Source organism: Vulpes vulpes, unplaced genomic scaffold (genome assembly GCF_048418805.1).
Source record: "Vulpes vulpes isolate BD-2025 unplaced genomic scaffold, VulVul3 Bu000000624, whole genome shotgun sequence".
Classification (NCBI taxonomy): Eukaryota; Metazoa; Chordata; class Mammalia; order Carnivora; family Canidae; genus Vulpes; species Vulpes vulpes.
Window position 1 is genome coordinate 626,758 of NW_027325676.1, and position 21,630 is coordinate 648,387.

At 37.3% G+C, this 21,630-nt stretch overlaps 1 protein-coding gene across 1 annotated transcript; it reads right to left on the reverse strand.

Moving 5' to 3' along the window:
• Positions 1–1,641: 1,641 nt before the first annotated feature.
• LOC140596556 (rho GTPase-activating protein 20-like) lies at positions 1,642–18,963 on the reverse strand. Its single transcript, XM_072745119.1, has 10 exons — positions 18,820–18,963; positions 17,020–17,061; positions 16,299–16,383; positions 12,562–12,639; positions 10,350–10,410; positions 7,526–7,714; positions 5,746–5,918; positions 4,269–4,430; positions 2,387–2,496; positions 1,642–1,870 (listed from the first exon to the last, which is right to left on the reverse strand). Exons 1-10 carry the CDS (start codon positions 18,921–18,923, stop codon positions 1,642–1,644), a joined length of 1,233 nt encoding a protein of 410 aa, XP_072601220.1. The 5' UTR covers positions 18,924–18,963.
• Positions 18,964–21,630: the final 2,667 nt, after the last annotated feature.

Here is a 21,630-nt window from a genome sequence, read left to right on the forward strand (position 1 = left end):
ATTTATATATTATAAGTAGAAATAAATAATTATGCATTATATGCTTACCCACATATAAAATATAATATAGATGCGGGATCCATTTAAAATTGTGTTTAAAAATATCCCCAAACACTGTATCATACCATGCTATCTCCTAATACTGCCAAAACGTCTTGAAGTTTCTATGCTTTCGTGGGTCTCCAACAGTGTGAAACCTCCCTTGACCTGCTAGCCAGCCTTCAGAAGAAGGAGCAGCTGGGAATCATTGCCCTGGGCATGCTCTGGGCTCCAGAACAGGGCTAAGTATCTGCCATGACCCCTGGCAACCTTGCTGCCTGTGTCTCCCTAAAGCCTATTAAATTATCCACAGTACCTGCAGCCTTCCCATTGTTATGACAACTCTTTGAATTCTCTCCCAAGAGAGAAGTGATGTCTTCGCCAAATATCTTCAGGCAATTTACGATCAAAAACTGTATGAGAGAAGCCTGTAATGCAAAAAGAACACAGTGGGGTGCTCTTTTTCATATGGAAGAGTTATAGGTCACATTTTGTTTATAAACCTTGGATCTAACCAAAACTGTGAAAGACTTCTATGAAAAATTCAGAGTTGATAAAAATATATAGAAACCCAAGTTCTCTAATAAATAACATAGAGTGATGCTTTCCATTGTACTTTGAGTACAGATTTTAAAATACTACTAGACAGAGGGCTAAACTCCTACTTTGTGGCCTAATTTAATACCTAACATTGTGATACCAAAGGTTACATCTTTAAAACTAGGATAGTTTTCAAAGTAACCCACTTTCTAAAAGTTTACTTATTTTCTAAAATTTTGCTTCCAGAAAATATTGGGTTGTAACTTAGGAAAATAACTGATTTAGATGTATAAAGCAGTGACAAAATCCTATGATATCCATTTCTTAAATATGGACAAATATTTTTTGGAAAGTGGATATTCCTGTGGATTTTTTTTGAAGTTTTCTTTTGTTTTGTTTTTGAGTAAAAACTCACAGGGCTGGGGAGAAAACATGTTTGTCTAGCCGCAGTCCCTTCTCATGTCTTACTTTGAATAATGCTGGCTCTTGGCATGAGCTTGGGGAAGCTGTCATCTTATTAGGTATGTGTGGCTTCATCAGGATGTTTTGGAATATCTCACTAGTTTCTGTCTGATGTAGTGGAGGCAAAAGAGTAGTCAAGTGTTTTTCTAAATGAGCCACAACTTGCAGAGCAAAGCTATGTGTTTGGAGCCATGGGTGCTCTTAGTGCCCAAGCCACCTAGGATGTGCCAGTAACGACCACAGGAACTGGGGGTTGTTACCATTGTGTCATGAGGAAACCATGTCTTTGCACAAGGTTACAAGCTCTCCCTCAAGGATCAGGCTGAGATTTGAACCTTGGCTTGTCAAACTCTGGAGCCCAGGTCTTTTCTACCATATTACATCACTCCTCTCTCTTTTGTTTAGTCAGTCTAGTATTGAATCTCCTGGATGGGAAATAAGTGACTCAACTGCTCTGCGTTTCCCACGTTAAGACCCCTTCCCATATTCCACCAGAGAAGCATAACAAACCTGCCATTCCAAGAAAGCCTAGGAAGATGTGCACTTTTCAGAACTGATCCATCCAATTTACTACTACACATTTCAGATTCAAAGCCTGGATTATAAACCCGAGGGGACACATATGAGAGCTCTCCCTACCTTTTTTTTGAAGTTCTCTTCCAATTCCAACCTGCAGGAATTAGGTGGACAAAGAAGGCTTGGGGCTATACACACTGATAATTCATAAGCTGTCATCTGATTGGATGAGGATTGTTGCTCAATGTTGTAGAGCACTCCGAAAAGGTATCGCAAGAGAACAACGTTCACTTTTGGCAGCTGGGCTAGAAGCCTGAAGTCAGAAAGATGCACTTTTAAATAAGGCAAGTCACTGCACTTAGCAGCTGGAAGTATAGAGATGGAGAGCAGAGAACATCTTTCTAGATCTAGTATACAGCCTGCTGTAGCAGAGTTCCAGGCATGAACGTATACAAAAATGTTTTACCGAATTCAATTTCTGAGCTAACCCACTCCGTTTAAATGTTTGACAAACTTTAGGTTATGCCACTGGCTGTTGATGCACTGGCATCTCTTTGGCCACTGACTTTTGTCTACCAGTTTCATATATTCAGAAGTTATACAATGACTAATGAGTCAATGTTAATAAGGTCAGGAGAAGTACAATAATAGCCATAAGGCATGTCTGTATTCTGAAACTGCCCTCCATGGGTGACAAGAATTGAAACTATGTGGCATTGAATGTTATTTTAGTGGTCAAAGTGGCAAGAAGTAAACCAATATATTCCTAATAGTATATTGGCTGTATTTCTGAGCCATGACCAGAGTAGAGTAATTATTGCATCATTACCTCTGGGCTGCATTTATTTTTTTCTTCTCTGTCACTTCGTCAAGAACACGAAGCCATTTTTCATAAAGGTCCGATGAAAGTAAACTGCCTTCAATATTTTCAAGAAAATCCTTATGTGGATAAAAGAAATATACACACAGACACACTCACATATACAAAATATATATTGGAAATATTACAGAGAAAACACTTAGTTGCAAACTTCAGTTCAGACTTACTTCCGTCATAGATACCCAAACTGTGACCCACATGGAACTCTGCTCTGATTCTCCATTGACTTGTACGTGCAAAAGCAGGTGTGTGGATTTTCTCCAACAAACATGAAAGCATCAAAGCAGAGCCTAGGCTTCAGTGTAAATGAGGACAAAGCTCCCTTGTATCATATAGCACTTACTCTTTTGTGTGCTTTTCTGCAAACTACTACATAAGCTACTCTCATAATTGTATCATTCTTCCTTTCCTGAACTATACAAAAGTAGAGAGTCTAATGGCAAACTCGTGATGGTCCTGAGGATGTATTCATTTCTAGTGTAGGCCAATTCTCCAGATAGTTTGGCATGATACTATTCAGGCCAAGGTTGCAGAGTCTGATTCTCCACAAAGATTAGTCAACTTTAAGTAGGGAAAGCTTCAGGAATGTCTAAGAACTCTATGCACACGTGGTCACCATCTTCCTAGTCTGTGCCTATAACACGGGAATAGAAAAGACCCTATTAAACCTTGCTAGAAACATCAATTCCATGTGTGCACCTTCAAGAGGGCAATACTTATCATGCTATTCGAGTACCTAATGTATCATCATTCTTTCCCCTGTCTCTTGATGCCTATATATATATTTAGTGGTGTGTTTTACTGGACCTCAGTGTAGTAGTGGTCAGGGACTATTGGTATCTTTCATATAGTTGAACAGAAATGAGGGACAAGAAAAGACCAAATGTGACAAGGAAGGACCACATATGACCTTGATTGTAAGAGTGTCATCATTACTGCCTTAACTTAGTTTTGTTGAGAGCTGATAGCAAGTGCCAAGGTAGATGGATTAAATTCTCTATTCTAGTTCTCACTTCTTTCTCCATTCCCATTTTAGCAATAGAATGGGATATCTGTGATGTAGCTGTATAATTTCCAAATTAATATAGTTCTTGAGTTGATCTATTGAATTTTCAGAATTCCAATCTACTTTTGTCTGTTGCACCTACTCCAAAAGTTAGGTTTATCAAAACTGGCATGTAGCAAGAGCTGGCTAACATGTCGTTATAACCTTGGATGGTGGGCTAGACATCACAAATATTAACTAAAGGATGCCTAGGATGTGGTGAAAGGAGACACAAATGGCAAAATCATTCCTCCATGACTTATAAAGTAAAAGGCATCAAGAAACAGGAGACAATGCGACAATGATGGTTAAGAATGATTTGGTCACCTCACTGAGCCTTTTTGGATTCCTCATAAAGTAAACATTTGCTTACTATTGTGAAATTCCCTACCTATTCTCAAATTTTTCGTATGATTTTTCTTTTGGAAACTGCCTTCATTAGGATCGTGGTGAGGATGTCATCCAAAGCAGGATGTTTGCTTTGGTAAATATTATGTATGTGTGAGTGTATATTTTGAAATTTCTTAGTATTAATAGTATCATATTAGTATTAGTATTTTGCATGGAGTCCTCAGGTAGGCTGTTTGTGGTGAAAACAGAAAGTATTTCTAATGTATGGGGCTTTTAACTCCTACAGTAGCTTCCTTAAATTTGATTTCATGAAGTGTTTTCCAGTTTGACAAGTTCTTAATCAGTTATGCCTATGTTGGTTCCTGGGCAATCATAATGAAAGACACCATCACAGCTTCAGTTACCCATGTGTGGTAAAGATAGAACTTTCCCCACCTTTAAAACACATGCTACCACATGAACAGATTTGCTGTAACAGTTAACTCTGTCCCCAGAATTTAGTTTCTCTTTTAGGATTCTGCAGGATTTTATACAGGCTGATTTTCTGAAGATGCCTTCCAGGAGTGGTCCTTTCCGATTGATCACGGAAAGCATATCCTGTAGGAAAAAAAGAAGAGCATATACATTTTGTATCCCAAGCCCAGAGCAGAAGCTTGCTTCCTTTTAGAAAGAGCTAGGCTATTGGATGGTGTACGGTTTTAGAGCTGGAAGGACTAAAGTCAATTTAGATTCTTTAGTCAATGTCTCTCTATAGTTTCTACCCAAAAATCCACTGTACAGTCATACACTGAAACATTGTAATCACTTATTTTAATCAGCTTTTTCATTGAATTTGCCCTTTTAAATCAAACTTCTGTGTTTCAAGGCCTTTGTGGAATCCTCGCCTGTCTCCTACTTTACCAGTCTTGGCTCCTTATTCTCTTACATAGATGCTCTTCCCCCAGTATGGAAATCTTTTTGCCATACTCATTTCCCATTTGTTGATTCCTCTTTAAGTGATTGTATCCTCCATTCCAACTGTCTCTATTTCCCTTCTTCCTTAAAAAAAAAAAAAAGCTCAAAAGCTCTCTTCTTATTATCTGATTACATTTCCTTCATGAGTCTTTCACTGTCCTTTGCTCTATCTTCATGTCCCCTCCCTGCAGTGTAGAAAGATAATAAGGGCTGGAGTGCAATAGACCAAGGGATCGGAAACCTATTATGCTTCTGATCATTTGTGTGACCTGGGGCAAATGTGAACTATACTGAAAGCTAATTCATTTGTAAAGTATGGAGGATGATAGTTCTAGCTACCCCCTAAAATTTATGTGATGCAAGGACGGGGTAGTAGCAAGCATGGAACTAACGTGGTTAATTTCTTCACACCTAGGATAACATTCCCAAATCTAGTGTAGGGTTGCAGAGGTCCTGGGTACTCAGGAAATTTCCACACTGACAATTCAGTACACCGATTTGAGATAACAAGGGCAAACTCTGTGGCTGTCATTTAACATCCTCTTTTAGAATTAGCAGATTCATATATGCCTCAGGATGAGTCTTTATGCTTAGGTAAGATGTTTTCAGTTGTTAGATTAAGTAGACTCCGTTGAAGGAGACCTGAGACTACTGTGAGTTCAGGAAGACAACAGCAGAATGTGAAGATGATTCATGCACACAGAGTCCATTTTGACTGATCTGAACAGGCCTACATGGGTCTCGGTGGAAACAAGTGGAATGGGCAAAACGTTGTTCTGCTGTATTGGCCAAATGACTCTTCAGTAGGTAAATCAAATGACACTAGCAAAGCTTCTCAGCCAAAGCCAGGGACTGTCTAATGATTTCTCCATTTGAGGGTAGGTTTGCATGAGAACACTTAGCCTCTCCAAGGTCCCTCTCCTCAGGAAGGTAAAAAAAAGACCAAACTGAGACCTACCAGTATTGGGAAGGGCAAGTTGTCCTTATCACATATATTTGTGAGTGAAACCCCAAAGAGCTGTTGTGGTATTGCCGATGGTGCAACTCTGCACTGGTTTTTCTGGCAAGTGCCAGAGCGCCGCCAAAAGGCCCAGTCTCTGAAAGGAGTGCTTTTCATGGTCTGGCCTGAATCTAAGGAAGAAGGGAGATTAGTGTATTTTAATTCACTTAGCATTATTTTCACCATTGCCATTTTGCAGCGTGTTCGTTGTAGTGGCTAGAAGAGTGAAACTGAGTCATTTGTTGTGTAGAACTCTCCACGTCCTGATGTTGGCTAACAGCATCCTCATGGCATTGATAAGTTCTTGGTCATATCCTTCAGACTGATGGTTAAACCTAGAGACTGGATCAGACTCAAGGTGAGTACTCCCTGTGTCATCAGTTACTGCCAGTTACAAGGCATCAGGAGGCACTGAACCTGTAGATGTGTTTTCTACTGGAGTGATCAGTGGGTTCAGGTGTCAGATCTGATTTTAAAAACTAGAAGGATTTGGTATGCAAATCAGGCTGAGTTTGGTAATCCTCTGCTTTCACAGCCAGTCTCCCCTCAGCCCCAGATTTCCTCTTTGGTTTCTGAGTGCTCAAGTTTCTACCATCCAAAGGATCTGCTTCTCAGGACACAATCTGCCTGAGCCCTACTTCTATGTTCCTCTGCTCTGGGCCATCTTCAAGGATGACTTGCTGCAGTCAGGGTCCTTGGGATGTTGTCATTACATGCTGGCTATGTGGTGGCTGTGTTTTCTTGTCATATCCCACTAACCCACCCAGAGATGATGTTTTTGGTTAAATAGGTTTAACATTTACTGAAAGGAGCCTAAACCACAATGAAGTGTGGAAACCTACTTCCTCACACACACACTCAAACATATATGTAAATATACATCTACACACAAGTCCCAGGCTTGAAAGAAATCATAGAAGCGAAAAAAACAATGAGAGGTTATGAATGCACTTATAGAGGTTATGAATGCATATATATATTATATATATATACGAAGGCACCAGTTTCCAGAGATGATTTTTAATTACTCAACATTCCCTATGAAGGAAGAGCTTTCCAAAGAAAAGGTGACCAGCAGTGAAAAGCTGAGTTCAAAGTTTCTAGTGCTCAGCTGTGAATGTTTTCCTTTGAAGATTCCTTAACATTGCTTAAATAACTGATTTTTGAAGAGTCCAGAGATGAGCCAAGGTTTCGAAGGATAAGCACATGAGGAACATTTCACCAAATAACCTTGAACACCCGGCCACTAGGCTTTTCTGGGATGTAGTGAGTGCATCACCACCTCCACTCATGTGGGTGCCAGCACTGCACCAGAAGCATCCTGGTCCTGCCACTTATGAAGCTCAGCATTTTAAAGCTTCGGTTTGCTCAACTTTAACATAAATGATGCTACCTACAACTCGTTAAACTAAATATATCATATACTACTCAGCACAAGGCATGGCTCAGGGCAGCCTTGAAAGTGCTCTGAGGGTATAGAGAAAGACAGGAGTTAAAGGTCTTCCCAAAAGATTTAAAACAAGGAAACAACCTTCATAGAAATGAGTTGGGTCTTGATGTCAGACTTTTGAATTTTTCTAAGCTTGATTTTGGGTAGTTTTTGCATTCTTTCCTATACTGTTCCTCCTCATTGATGACAATAAGCTCACCCAGAAAGAATAAACTGTGTGTCTGAATTGTGTTTAAGCATGGAGACATGAGCCAAGGGAAGGCACTTGAAGAAAAGCAAGCGGCTCACCTCTCCCTTGCTTGTTCTGGGCTGGGTGCCTGGGCTTCAGTATGAAATGGATTTGCATCTCTGTGATCTTCTGCTCCAGAAGGAGGGACTCCTGAGTTGGGGAAGGAGAGATGGAGTCCTCTGCTTCCTTTGGCAGTGCTTTAGTAGATGGAAGATGGCTCATTTTAATTCCATAGGGATGTTCATGTCCTGTATGGAAAGAAACCTGAATATTTAGGATGATGGTGATGGCTGTCATCAAACTACCTGAGTGTAAGCATCACCCTATTTGTATATGTTGGTATTCTTGTCATCAAGAAAAAATTTGTATATGTTGGTATTTTTGTCATCAAACCAAACCTGAGTGTAAGCATCACCCTATTTGTATATGTTGGTATTTTTCTGGGACTTCTAGATAAAGAAGGCTGTGCCTCCTCAGTGAGCATCATATGCACCCTTGTGGGAACACCTTACAGAAAGCGTGTGCCCAAGGGAAAGATTTTAAGAAGAGAAAACAATTTAAAGCATGTTACTTTGCTTGAAATACATATATTCATGAGTGCAATAAACAATGCTGACTTTTGCTGGGTAACTATCTGAGAATGTTGAAGGTTTTCTAGTTTGTGCCTTGACACTAACTACATCTATACATCTTAGGCAAATTACTTGACCCCGTCGAGCCTTACACTAATTCTTTGAAATGCTTGTCCACACACAAACTTATCAGAGTGAATATATTAATAAGCATTGGTGGTTAATATTCTTATTTTTTACTTTTATTTTTTGGTTAATAAATTTTTAAATATTTGGAGTATATATATAAAGAATTGCTATCTTCACTATTCTCTCCAACAGAATGTCAGTCGAACAGATTTTGTGTTCATTTCCTTTTGTCAATTCTCCAGCCAGAGCTACTCTAGAGTAGTGGGATGGGTTGCCCTTATGCTTTATGGTTCCCTTCCACTGCTGCCCTCCCTCTATGGGGTGTCCTGCCAGGCAATGATCAGAAGGAAGGGTGTGCAGAGTGGGAAACCCAGAAGCAAACTGTAAAACGATGGTTAGAGAATAGAAAACCACACCCAGAGCTATCCAGAATTGCCTGCCAAGTGATTTGTTTTGCTCTTTTATGCTTTAAATTGTTTTTCCTCTCTAGAGAATTCTCAAAGACCCTATGAAATGATATGGATTTCATTTTTTAAGAATAGAATGAAAATTCTCATTCTGTCATTCCAGATTTATTACTGAATGTACCTAAAGGAGCTTTTGCTGTTCTTTTCATCCGTCATGAATGCAATGTTCACAAGAATCACAGGGACGTCGCTCCATTAAGGAAAAAGAAGCTTCTATGACAGCAATACAACCAAACCAAGATAACCAGGAGTTAATCCACAATTGAGAATTGAGAGTATGTTTTAAAAAATGCATTTTTGAATGCTGTAATGGATCATCATGAACGACAGGCTCTTCAGATTCCTTAGAGCTGCGTTCGTGTGTGAAGCTATTCAAATTCTCAAAAGTTACCATCTACATCATTTTATCTAAATTAATGCACTTTATTGAAACATATATAAGTATTTAACTTTTTTCCTTTTTACTGCTAACCAACTATTTTTTTAGATTTTATTTATTTATTCATGAGAAACAGAGAGAGAGAAAGAGGCAGAGACACAGGCAGAGGGAGAAGCAGGCTCCATGCAGGGAGCCCAACGTGGGAGTCGATCCCAGCTCTCCAGGATCCCACCCTGGGCTGAAGGCAGCGCTGAACCACTGAGCCGCCAGGGCTGCCCCTGTCCAACTTTTACAAAGATGTCAACATTAATTCAAAACAGGAAGTGGTACTGAGGGGTTTTGTTCTCAGTGATGAGCTTTGTGACTCTATAGTCTAAGACTGGGAATATATATTTTGCAGAAAGAAATTGGTTGTTTTTTAAAAAAAGGAAATTGGTTGTTTAGATTTCCAGATTATTTGAAAAAGAGTTATAGCTTCACAGGTTTATTAAAAGGATAAAAAAATTTCATGTAAGAAGGAATGCTTTAAGATTTCTAGAAGAGATTATTGTCACCATTACCATCCATTACTATACTTCAAGGCCTGCTACCAATCCTGTCTTCTTTTTCTTTTTTTTTAAACCCTTCCATTACTGGAAACATTAAACAATTTTGCTAATCCAAAGATTTTTTTTTCAGAGAACTTGTGCTAATAACTATTTTAGAAGAGGTGCAATCTGTTTATCAATAACCTTAAGAACAATGATGGAAAAAACCTGAGAAACAGCAAAGTGCAGGCGATTTCATCAGTGAAGATGAGAGGAGTTTAAATGTGATTATCTCATTTTCCTTATGATGCAGAGAAAACTGGGCACAGGGCAGGGGTGTTAAATACATATCTGTACCTGGATTCAGAGACATAACTGGATTTTAGAGAATTCTCACAAATAGAGGCTTCTTAGCAGTTAGGAACTAGAATTCAAAATTGACATATGAAAAATAAATGTATGGGAAAAATTCCAATCCATTTTGCTTTCATACCTAATGAGTAAATAAGTAAGTAAATAGTAAATAATCACACTTTTTCAAGACAGCTCTGTTTGTCAGGTAAAAAGAAGTAGAAACAAAAATTTACATTTCTCTCCCTCACTAAATCATAGCTGCTGAATGAAGAGATGTTATCAATGCCTGGGCAACAGTACCTGGTAATTCTTTATTAAACATGTGAGTGAATATTGCATGTGATTTTCACTTTTAAGGATTTTGAAGCTTAAGAAAGAACAACCATTATTTTGAAACTTAGAGTTACAATTTTGAACCTAATCAATCCCATCTTAGATTTTTCCCTGACACTTACCAATTAGTGGAAGTTTTTCCTTGCCAGAACTCGCCCACAGCTGGAAGTCGTTCTCAGAGCCCTTGGAAACAAAAAGAACTAGGTGTCAAAACATATCTTTCACAGTACTTGAAGAACACATTTCCTTAGCATATCTGTGTTTCCAAAAAGAAAGAATTGGGGCCAGGATAAATGGTATTTGGTCCATGGAGGTAGCTATAGTAGTTGTTAACTAGTTCCCCTCACAGCTTCCAATAGACTGTCCCAGATTCTTGTAATTTTTGATAAAGACCGGGAAACCACAGTACAGCCAGCCCCTCACTTTGTGGGTGGCCCATGGTGTAAGAAATGAGATTTGTGTCCCTTTACTATGGAGTAAAAGTCTCATCTCAGAGTCCTCTCTTCTGCTGTCTCTAGACTCCTTGGATAGCGTTGGCCTTTGTCTCCAAATGTCCCTGCCCAGAGATGCATGTTGTCCAGAGAGCCATATACTCTGCTATGACTAATCCTGAGCAAAGTAACTTGAGAGGCATCAATAGCTCAGCAGCCCTGAGCCAAAGGAGACAAATGCCCAAGAGACATTGAGGAGATAGTGGACGGAAGTCTGCCACTGGCTTTGGGGCAGGCAAACTCCACTTTAGGGAGAGAAAGGATGAGGACTCTAGGCAGCATGTCAGATGCAGAAAATGATTACTCCCAGCACAATTATTGCCCAGTAATACTGAAAATCCCAATTGTTTGAAACAAACAATTCTAAATTATAAAGATTGCTGAACTATTTTAAAGAGTCTTCCTGGAGACGAAAGCAAAAAAACGTTTGAAATGGAATTATTGGTAATAGTTATCATGTGCCCTTGACTCCTGATTAAAAATCATGGCCTTCACCTTATGAAGGAATGTCATAGGTATGGGCACAGACACAGATACACACACACACACACACACACACACACACACAGCTAAATCTGCTCAAGATTGTGTTGCAAATAAGAAGTAAGAGCTAATAAGGTAGGGTAGGGTTTGGAAATGCCATGCTGGAATCCTTTAAATCAGGTATACATAAAGCCAAATAAGCCCAGTTCTTCATTAAAATAGAAATTCTTTGCCTAGTGACATTGATCGCTTTAAGTAAAGAAAATCACAAACATGAAATAAAATGAGTTAAATCATTAGTCAATCTCCCCACCTTCATCCCTCAAACCACTCACTCTCTTTTCCAGGATTTAATTCTTACTTAGGGTTTCTATATCATACAGGTTAGAAACGTATGTAAAGATGTGCTTTAGTCAGTACATATAAATTCAATTTTATTTTGGATGTATTATTAAATGTTGTTTGTACAGAAATCATTGATTTCTTCTGCCAAATTCTCGTTGCTCTGAAATTTTAAAGGCCTTTATTATACCATTGGCTCAGATAGAATTTACAAACAATCTTATGATTATGTCACATCACATTTACAGAGGATTTTGGATAAGAAGCTGTGCTTTCCCAGTGCTCCCTTTGGTTCTCTCCATCTATCACTGTCCCTCTTTTTTCCCTTATAAAACCTCATCCTCAAATATCTTTCTCTTTCATAAAAAGAGATCAGCCCCAGATCCATGGTCTTATTCAGAACTTGTCTTTGTCTTTACCAGTTGCTAAAGGGTATGAGCTGCTTCATCCTCAGGATCTGCATCAAAAGGAGGTAGCTTGTAGCCATGTAGTCTTTATGTCAAAATGTACAACAGAACATGTAATTTAGGATTCATTAAACGGATTGAGTCCTTCCTTGTGTGATAACTAGGGTCAATAGGGATGGAGACGTATCAGAATTGAAAACACAGAAAGAAGAGTCCAATAGAGGAGGAAATATTTAGAAATTTAGAAACAACAATAAAAAAGAAACTTAGAAACATCTTTATTGTCTGTATTTAAAATATATACAGTAAACTGCATATTGTTATTAGCACTCTAAAATTATAGTCCAATTTTAGGCTATAACTTTGAATTTGCAGAAAATTTCAAATGGGAATATAAGAATAGCACTCATGTATAAGCTAATACTATAGCTTCGCTGCCTTCAATTTCTAAAGTTGGAAGGAAAAATATGAGTATGTTATCCACAATAATCAGCTGTCTTATGATGGGAGGTGCACAACACCTACACACACACACACACACACACACACACTCACAAAACTCAAAAGTCAAAGTTGGTTCGTAAACTAAAAATAGATAGTAGGCAACTTACGGTTATTCCCAGCATTGTTAGTAACATGTTGATAGTGTCATTTGCTGTGTCGGAATTTGTCACTGTTACAGTTACGGACTGTAAAAAATAAATAAGAAAAATTGCTACAATTTTTTTAAAATTTAAAGCATGTGACCAAATAATTGTCAAATTATTATCCATACTCCAAAAGTAAAGCTTGTTTCCAGGTAATGACAAAATAAAGCACGTGTAGAACACGAACCCTTAATTATAATTTCATTTTTTTATATAACATGAAGCTAGTAGGAAACATGTCAGTAAAACATATATTTCCCTCCAAGAATTTGTGGCATACAAAATACAGCAGCTGAAGCAAGGAAGAGAAAAATTGAGAATTCTAAGAGGGCACATGGGGTGACCCTCAGCTCCATAAGGCTATTTCCAAAATGGTGGGAGGGGGATAGTATTAAAGGAAGGCACTAGATACTTTCCTCTCTTACTGAGTTGTGTTTGTATAGTATGGCTTAGTTCCTTTGTTTGTTTGTTTCTGGTTTTTTTTTTTTTTTTGGCTTAGTTCCTTTGTAATTACATAGTCGGTTTCAGTAAAATCAGATAAGAACTGGCTATGAAAGACACTTTTTAAAAACTACTATTTAGTCCATATTTTCTTTGTCAGGCATCATGGTTAACTAAGACTTCCATTGTTGCAATCTCTTAAGACTGATGAATCTAGGAAATGAGACTGGAAATGTTAGAAGTTGATGTTCCATTCACAACTCTGCCAGCGAGTAGGTACTTCTAATAGCTCTCTATCAGACCATACATTGAGAAACTGCTCCATACAACTAGGAAAAGTTTAAAGAAAATTTTCTGAAAGGGGTTAATAGCAATCTGAGATGGATCTATAAGACTATCTGAATTACAAACTATCTATCTGAATTACAAAAATTACGAAAGTCATATAAGAGAATATGTAACCAGAACATTTACTATGCATACAGTTTTTATAACATGTTTAGGCAATGGGGCCTGTGTCCTTCGGGAAACAGTGCATAAAGAAGAAACAGCACAAGTGGACACCCACAGGCCTTGAAAATATTAAAAGCAAAGTTAAAAGAAACTCTTTCATAAATCACTCCTTGTCCTTTCATTGTATTTTTCTTCTTATGAATTGAATGCAATTGCTTGATATCACAGATGGTCCCAAAGTAATTCAATAATCATTCAAATAGCAATTCAAATAGTAATTTAAGGGATGTATGTATATTTTCCTGCATGTTGTAGGTTCTCCCAACAGACAAATTCCATTAGATAGAACTCTCTCTAAACAAATAACTTCAGAAAAATAAACTATTTTTTGAAATAATTCAAAAGAAAAAGAAAACTTAGGTTATGTTCATGAGTCAAAACTGTTACTTAATATATGAAGAACCAGGAAAATGAGATCAATTTTCAAGAGCTGAAGCCACACCTGAGATGATCTCGATGCTTAGACTATTAGCCAAACACAGCTATTACAATAATGCTCAATGATACAAATGAAAATATGTTCACGTTAAACAAAAATAGAGGCATCATAGTATAGAAATAAGAAGTATTAATGACTTTTCCTTATTTGAGAGGAAAAATATTTAACATAGAAATTTTTATCGGAAAAATATTTTTATTTATTTATTTTTTTTGAAAAATATTTTTAAAAAATTTATTGACTAGGCTACATTGCATAATGGAGATGATGAAAAGAAGTCAGTGATTTGAAAATAGATACTAGAAATTATCCAGTGTGAAGAAGAAAAGGGGGGAAAAGATTGAAAAAAAATTACAGAGCCTGAGGGATCTCTGAACAATGTGAAAGTGTCTGATATGGAAAGAATGGAACTGTCAGGAGGAGAGAAAGAGAAATAATGAGGAAGGAAATATTTGATGAAATAATGATTAAAATTTCCCAAATTTGGTGAAGACATAAATTTACAAATTCAAGAAATTCAGAATATGTCAAATAGGACAGATTCAAAGACAACCATGCTTAGGAACTTCATAGCCACTCTGCTAAAAACCAAAAATAAAGAGAAAACTTGAAAGCAGCTAGAGAAAAAAATGAGAAATCACCTACTGAGGATTAATGTTTAATCACAGACTACTCATCAGAAAGCATCAAGACCAAAAGACTGGAACATCTCTAAAGGACTAAAAGGAAAAAAATTTGCAAACAAAATTCTACACCCCCAAAAATATCCTTCAAGAGTCAGTGTGAAATAAAGCCATATTCAGATAAAAGAAATTAAGTAAATCTGTTTGCAGCAGTTCTGCACAGGGAATGCTAAGAATCATCTTTCTAGGATGAAGTGAAACAGTGCAGTGGGAAACTTGGATCTTTAAGAATGGGTGAAGAACATCAGAAATGTTTATTTCACCAAAACTATACCTCAATAAAGTTGATTTTTAAAAATCTCAAGGTAATTTTCCAAGGAAAGTTCTGAATGTAAACCACTGCCACAATTGATATCAAAGGCAGAGACAAGAATGTGCTCTGCTGCTAGAGAATTCTCTCTCCTTCATGCAGTGCATCTAGCTGGCACTTAACAACAGATCAAACTATTTGCATGGCTTTTGCTTTAGCCAGGAATACCTTTTTTGTTCCACCTTCAAATGCTGTTTTGTGTGATCTAGAGCTACTTCGAACTATAACAACAACCACAAAAAATACCATTTAAAGATACCCAAAGTATCTTGTTCATCACTGTAAATGTCTTGGTTACTGTACTACAATTTCAGAAATCAAATTTTACACACAAAACTGGGCCAATTGGTTTGATTTTTTCCTCCCCACAGTATAAAGAAATTGAAATAGAAATATGCTGATCCCTTAAAAGTGTCATCCCTCTTAGTTCAATTCAATCCTGATATTCCTTGGAACAAAAGACTTTTTGAAACTCCTCTGCATTTGACATAACTACTCAATAAAACACCTGATCCTTAAGTGGATCCTGTACTAGAAAGGAGACATTATTGAGGTCAACTGACAAAATGAGAATGGGAATGGCAGAGTAAAGTATTACGCCAAGGTTAAATTCACTAAAGGTGATAACTGTAGAATATCTTTATTCTTAAGAAATACTTAGGTTTAAGGAAAAAGGGCTATAGTATATGTATGACCCTCAAACATATGTATACACATACATGTAATAGACACAGAGAAAGAAAATAAATGATAAAGCAAATGGAATAAAGTGTTACCAATAGATGAATCTGGATAAAGAGTATACGGGGTGTTTTTTGTATTACTTTTATATTTACAACTTTTCTCTGAGTTTATAGTTATACTAAATAAAATATCTGGAGGGGAAAAAGGACTGTGGAGACAATCCAGACCATTCTGTATGTAAGTGGTGGCCCTTGGAAAAAATGATGGTTCCTTCTAAATCACTGTATTACAAGCCACTATAAGCAATTAGAAGGATCCAGAGAAATGTCATAGACACATAACATCCAATACTCTTTCCTTGCTTAAGCACTGTAGTATGTATTCCTCTTGCTTCATGTTACCTAGGACACAGTTTTTAGGTCTATAAAGAAGTACATGGAGAGGGGGAAAATACATTTTTCCTCATGGCACTTTTCTAAATATTCTCTCTCTCTTCCTACCTTTTGCTCTCTCCTTCCTCTCTCCCCAACTCACTGCTTCCTCCCTCTCTGTGTCTCCACCTCTATCCCATTTTTTCATTCAGTCAGAATTAGGAACTCAGAATTTAATTGTTGGTCTTAAAAATACTTACACAGGCACAGTTCTTGATGTTCTCAGTGAAGATTTTGAGGGGAATGCTTTTTGGCTGCTCCTTCTCTTTGGCTAGCATGATGTACCTAATCCAATTCGATAGTAACCCAAAAGAGAGTAGGATAAATTACCTTACTTTCAAATCAATTTATGTTGATCATATTTTCAACATACTTCGTTATTTTTAAATGCATATAAATAAGCTCAGCAAAAAAAAAAATTGGGGGTTGGAAGGAAACATGCAAAAATATTTCAGGAAAATAAGCTGTGACTAGGAAAACAATAGATCACTCTTGTCATGTGAGATTTGACCAGCAGATCCAGGCACCAAAGCTTTCCTGCCTAGACCGGAGGGCATACTAGCACCTTCAAATGTAGGAATGAGAAGTTGCTTTGAGCATTACTTGGTAGGGTAAACTGCACTTATGGAAATTTAATATATGTTTTGAGAATAATGTTAGCTATAATCATGAGGTTGGAAAGTGGGGGAAGATGAGAGTAATAACCAGAATTTCATAAAAAAAAATAAGCAATATATGGATGTAAAGGAGAGCAGGTTATTTGTAGTAATGGGCAGGGTACAATTAAATAAGAAATCATTGGAGGATAGTGTAACAATTCGTACTAAGGGGAGGGAACATAGTTTGGGGGCACTGCTTTGAAGAGATCTACATTTTTTTCATCATGGGTTAAAGACTTATAATATTACACTGACAAAATACCTTTGAAGGTAAGAACGCCATTTTTCCTTTTGTTCTGAAGAGCTGCAATTTAAAAAATGAGAAGAAAAAAATTGAGGAACGTACGATACTCCTACTAACATATTAAGATCACCACTCCAGACTAAAAATATGAGCAGCCAGTTGTTAAGGGATGTGGATGTGTAAATTGTACTCCCCTTAGAGTGGTTTTGATGGACTCCACTCTTCTGTGAGTGGTATTAAAGCAATGGGAAGTAGATCCTAAAGAGGGAGAAAAGTTTATTTCAAATCTGAAAACTTAATTGTGACTATGTGATGCAAGCTATGAGATCACGGGCATGTTGTTAACCACTCTGATATTTAGTTTCCAGAACTGGAAAGGGGTTAAATTATAGCTCAGAGTGTTCCTGCAGCTGCAAGGGCTATTCAGATATAAAGAATATTACCATTCAAATTAAATCACATTTAAGAAATTTAGCAATTTGATGGAACTGTCTTGGCTCAGAAACAAGAATATCTTTTTTGGAAAAAAACACCTGTTATAGTTTTATTTCCTTATGCATATGGCAGATTGTAATATGTTAAATTAGTTCCTAAAAACCTTATTCTTCATCACTGTGATCTTCTGAGAAAGATCAATCCCCTGACGCAAAATTACTAAAGATTAATATTTTCTCTGCTAAAATTTTCACAGCATTTAATATCCAAAGTTGCAAATGTCTTAAGGCTCATTCACACGTGGACTTATCACTTACCAGCATTCTTTTTTATTGTGGTAAATTACACATAAAAGAAAATTGACCATTAGTGACCTTTACTATATTCATCGTTCTGTGCAACGATCGTGACTGAACATGTTTATCACCCCAAAGCAAACATGTGTCTATTAAGCAGTCACTCTCCCTTCCCTCCTGTCCCTAGCTCCTGTACCACATTTTGTATATTGTTGATAAAAACTTGGTTTCTTCTTTCTTTCTTTCTTTCTTTCTTTCTTTCTTTCTTTCTTTCTTTCTTTCTTTTGGGACAACTACAACAGAGTGAGGTTCAAGGTCTCCTCTCCAAGATCCTGCCCTCTGATTCCCAGGAGGTATCTGCATGTTTAAATCACCGGAATAGATTTCTTGAGCAAGTACTATTAAAGGGTCCCATTAAATTTGAGAAATTGCTTTTACACTCCCAAGTTAATTCCCTTAACAACAGTATGTAATTATACAAATAAATTGATCATGCCATTGAATACTAGGTTGCCTGAATTGCTGTGTACAGATTATCTTAGTTGGTAACGATCTGAAACAAAATATGATTCCATTGAGGCACTAAACTCAGATTATTCATTTGATTCCATTGAGTAGAGTTTAGTTGTGTAAGACACATTCTTAGGCTGACATGAGGATGGGAATGTGGCTCTCGACCCTGGATATCCTGAGCAGACACCTCTGAGTTTACAGGGATCATGCCACACTTGCATCTCTGTTTGAAACATCCACACCCCAAGCCTCATTCCTGTTTTACGCAGTTGCACTTAACACACTGCTTTCTTCTCCTCACCCCACTCCACCAAAATCTCGCAGGTCATCATAAAGGTAAGACAACAAAATTTGAAAAACCATTGATCAAAACCGAAGGAAATTACTCCAGTAGTTCCCACTATACATTATCTACTTGTTTCCTTGTGGATATAAGCACCTTCTTACGCAGAGTACAAGGCAAAACAAGTGTCATGGGAGGTCAAGAAGTGAGTCACCAGCTTGGTAGACAATAGATTACAATGTTATCCTTTTCAAGCCATGTAGATACAGGACACCAAGGCATCGGTCTTACCTGAAGGTGGCCACGAAGTTCACCGTGGGCCAGCCCAACACAAAGGACCTCCCAGAACGGATGTTGGCATCTCCCACTGTATCCATGCAGTTGGCAATCCACATGGTGTTCAGTGGTATTTTCTTTTTTATCTTAAAGTTTTTCTTATACCTAGAAAGATCCCAAACAAGACCTCTGTTAGTTCATTTCAAAAATGTTATGGGAGCAGCTGTGCTCTTTAGAGACCAGTTCTCACTGCTCCAGGGCAAATCATGTCTCCCGCATCTCTATTACCCTCTGTGCACACACAGAAAATGGTTAGATGGGCCTTTGCAATGTGTGTGTTGAGCAAACTCTGGCTTGGAAACCTGAAAACACTTCCTCTAAAGGCAGCAAATAGCCATATTTTTGAATGGTGAGTATTGAGTAACCACTGTATATTTTAGAGCTTTGTAGGAAAACCATTCATTCATTTTCTATTGCTGGATTTGTTACTTATTACAGATAATTTTTATGGCTAATATTGCAGTTAATTATTCATTTATGACTTGCATACTTCAAAAAGTGTTTGAGGGGCTGAAGAAAGGTACCTGATACATGACTTATAAAAACAGTTATATGCTTTTTTTTTTTTTCTTAAGAGAGACAAACCAGGGGCACCTGGGTGGCTCTGTCAGTTAAGCATCCAACTCTTGGTTTTGGCTTGGGCCACGACCTCAGGCTCTTGAGATCATGCCCCTGTGTAGGGCTCCCCATTCAATGAGTCGGATTCCTCGCTCCCTCTGCCCTGCCCCCCACTCATGTTTACTCTCTCTCTAAAATAAATAAATAAATAAATAGATAGATAAATAAATAAATAAATAATCTTTTCAAGAGTGTGAGGAAGACAGATGAAATCGAAACAAAAACATAAGCTTGGATCAGAAAGATTTAAAAGTTACTTTCATCGTTAATTTACAAAATATTTTCTAGCCTTTGAAGCATAGGTTATTTTCAATTTCCCTTCTTAAAATTTTGTCCATACCATTTTCCCTTAGATTCTGGCTAAAACAAAAAAATTGTTAGCCTACAGACTGAGCCCAACTGAAAAATCATCCATCCATCCATCCATCCATCTGTCCATCAATCAATCCAAGATCAGTGGTCCGGAGGTCTTATATGTAAGTCATGGATACTTCCCGTTTCTCTGAGGAATAAGAAGGGGTGAAATGGGTTTTTGATAATTTCTACCTAATCCTCTTTGACCTCAAAGATGAAAACCACCATTGATTTATTTTGGCTGATTAATTGATTAATTTGGTTAATTCATAACTTTGACTCGCAGGTGGGCTTGAGATTTAAATAGTTACAAGTCCTATAAGGAATGCCTGGGGAACTTGGATCCTCCACTCTGGAACTCCTTACTATTCAGAAACACACGTGGAAAACACTGAACTAAACTGAGATGAAAGCCACCTCATGTGCAAAAATCCCTATGGCTCCACTGATTCATGGAACAATTAGAGCTAAACTCTTCAGTGGGATTTATGAAATAAAAAAAATCTTTTAGGAAGCCCACTTGAAGGATAATCTAGATTCAAACTTAGGACACAATGAATATAAATATGATGGATACCAACATCTTTCCACATTTTTTTATTTCAACATTACACCCAAGTGCCTGTATCTCTGTGCTTGAAGATTTTTATGGAACATAGTCAATTAACAGATAAAATCATTTTTCTAGATAGTAATTCCAAAGGCATTGTCATGTCAAAAATATATGGCCAAGGGGAATGATAGACAGGTATCTGCTTGTTCTTACACATTTTTTTCTTTCTAATATAGGTATCTGTGTATATACAGACCCCTAAGATCCTGTGTGGAAACTTCCAAATACATTGACCTGGAAAAATCCATCCAATAACCTTAGTTCAATAAGGCACCAGGATTAGTTGAACCAAGGAATTTTCCTAGAGCCCAGTGTGTGGTTTCTACTCTCCTACAACGTTTTGAACACTTATCATATGCCAAGCTCTGTTCTAAATATTTTATAAATATAAATATAAAAAATTTAATCCTCAAGCAACTACACTAGATGGTCTCTATTAGCTCCATTTTACAAATAAGGAAACTCACAGAAAGTTTAAATAAATTGTCAAATGCAGGAGACAGGGTTTGAACCCAGACAGCCTAACTCCTAAGCCCATGTTTGTAACCACTTGACCGTGAAGTAACCTTTTCATCTTTCCTACCCTCATCCTCATTTCTGTCCCCAGAGCCATCAGGCTTTCTCGTGGGATTTACACTGGGAGTGAGAGGATAAATCTCAAGGCATTATATCAATAAAACCAGTTGCTAGCTTGGAAATATTTACAACGTGTACAACAAAGTTTTATACTTCAATAGATTCTTCTAATGTCTTACTGTGTTTCTTTACTCTCAATCACTGACCCAATTGGATTATCTCAGCAGAAATTAGAAAGTGTTAATCTACTGTAAACTGACTCAAGAAGAAGAGGAGGAGAACTGCAGTTTTTATTTCTAAAAATAGTCATTTATTATAGTTGTATTAACATGATGTCCTTCTTGCTTTCCACTACCTTAATCTTTATGCCAGAAGGTAAGCCCCAGTGAACTGTGGAGTTTTGCAGTATTCTAGGGAGATTTCCTCTGTTCTAAGATAGAGGCATTCTCTTACAAATGTTGGGAGAAGGGGTCATAGTCTATTCTGTAACTATTCGTCATTTCACCGACAGTGAGTTAATAGTCATCTTCATCTTTTGACCAAATTAAATTCATTTTTTATTTCATTTCTACATTCCTTAATAACTAATGATGAGGAATGTGATG

Excerpts from the sequence above, each read along its gene's own strand:
- LOC140596556 (XM_072745119.1), bottom strand. The coding sequence starts at position 18,923 with ATGTGGATTGCCAACTGCATGGATACAGTGGGAGATGCCAACATCCGT. Across the intron at positions 16,384-17,019 it reads TGGCGTTCTTACCTTCAAAG|GTACATCATGCTAGCCAAAG; the intron begins GTATTTTGTCAG and ends GAATTGGATTAG. Across the intron at positions 5,919-7,525 it reads CCAGAACAAGCAAGGGAGAG|ATTCAGGCCAGACCATGAAA; the intron begins GTGAGCCGCTTG and ends CTTCTTCCTTAG.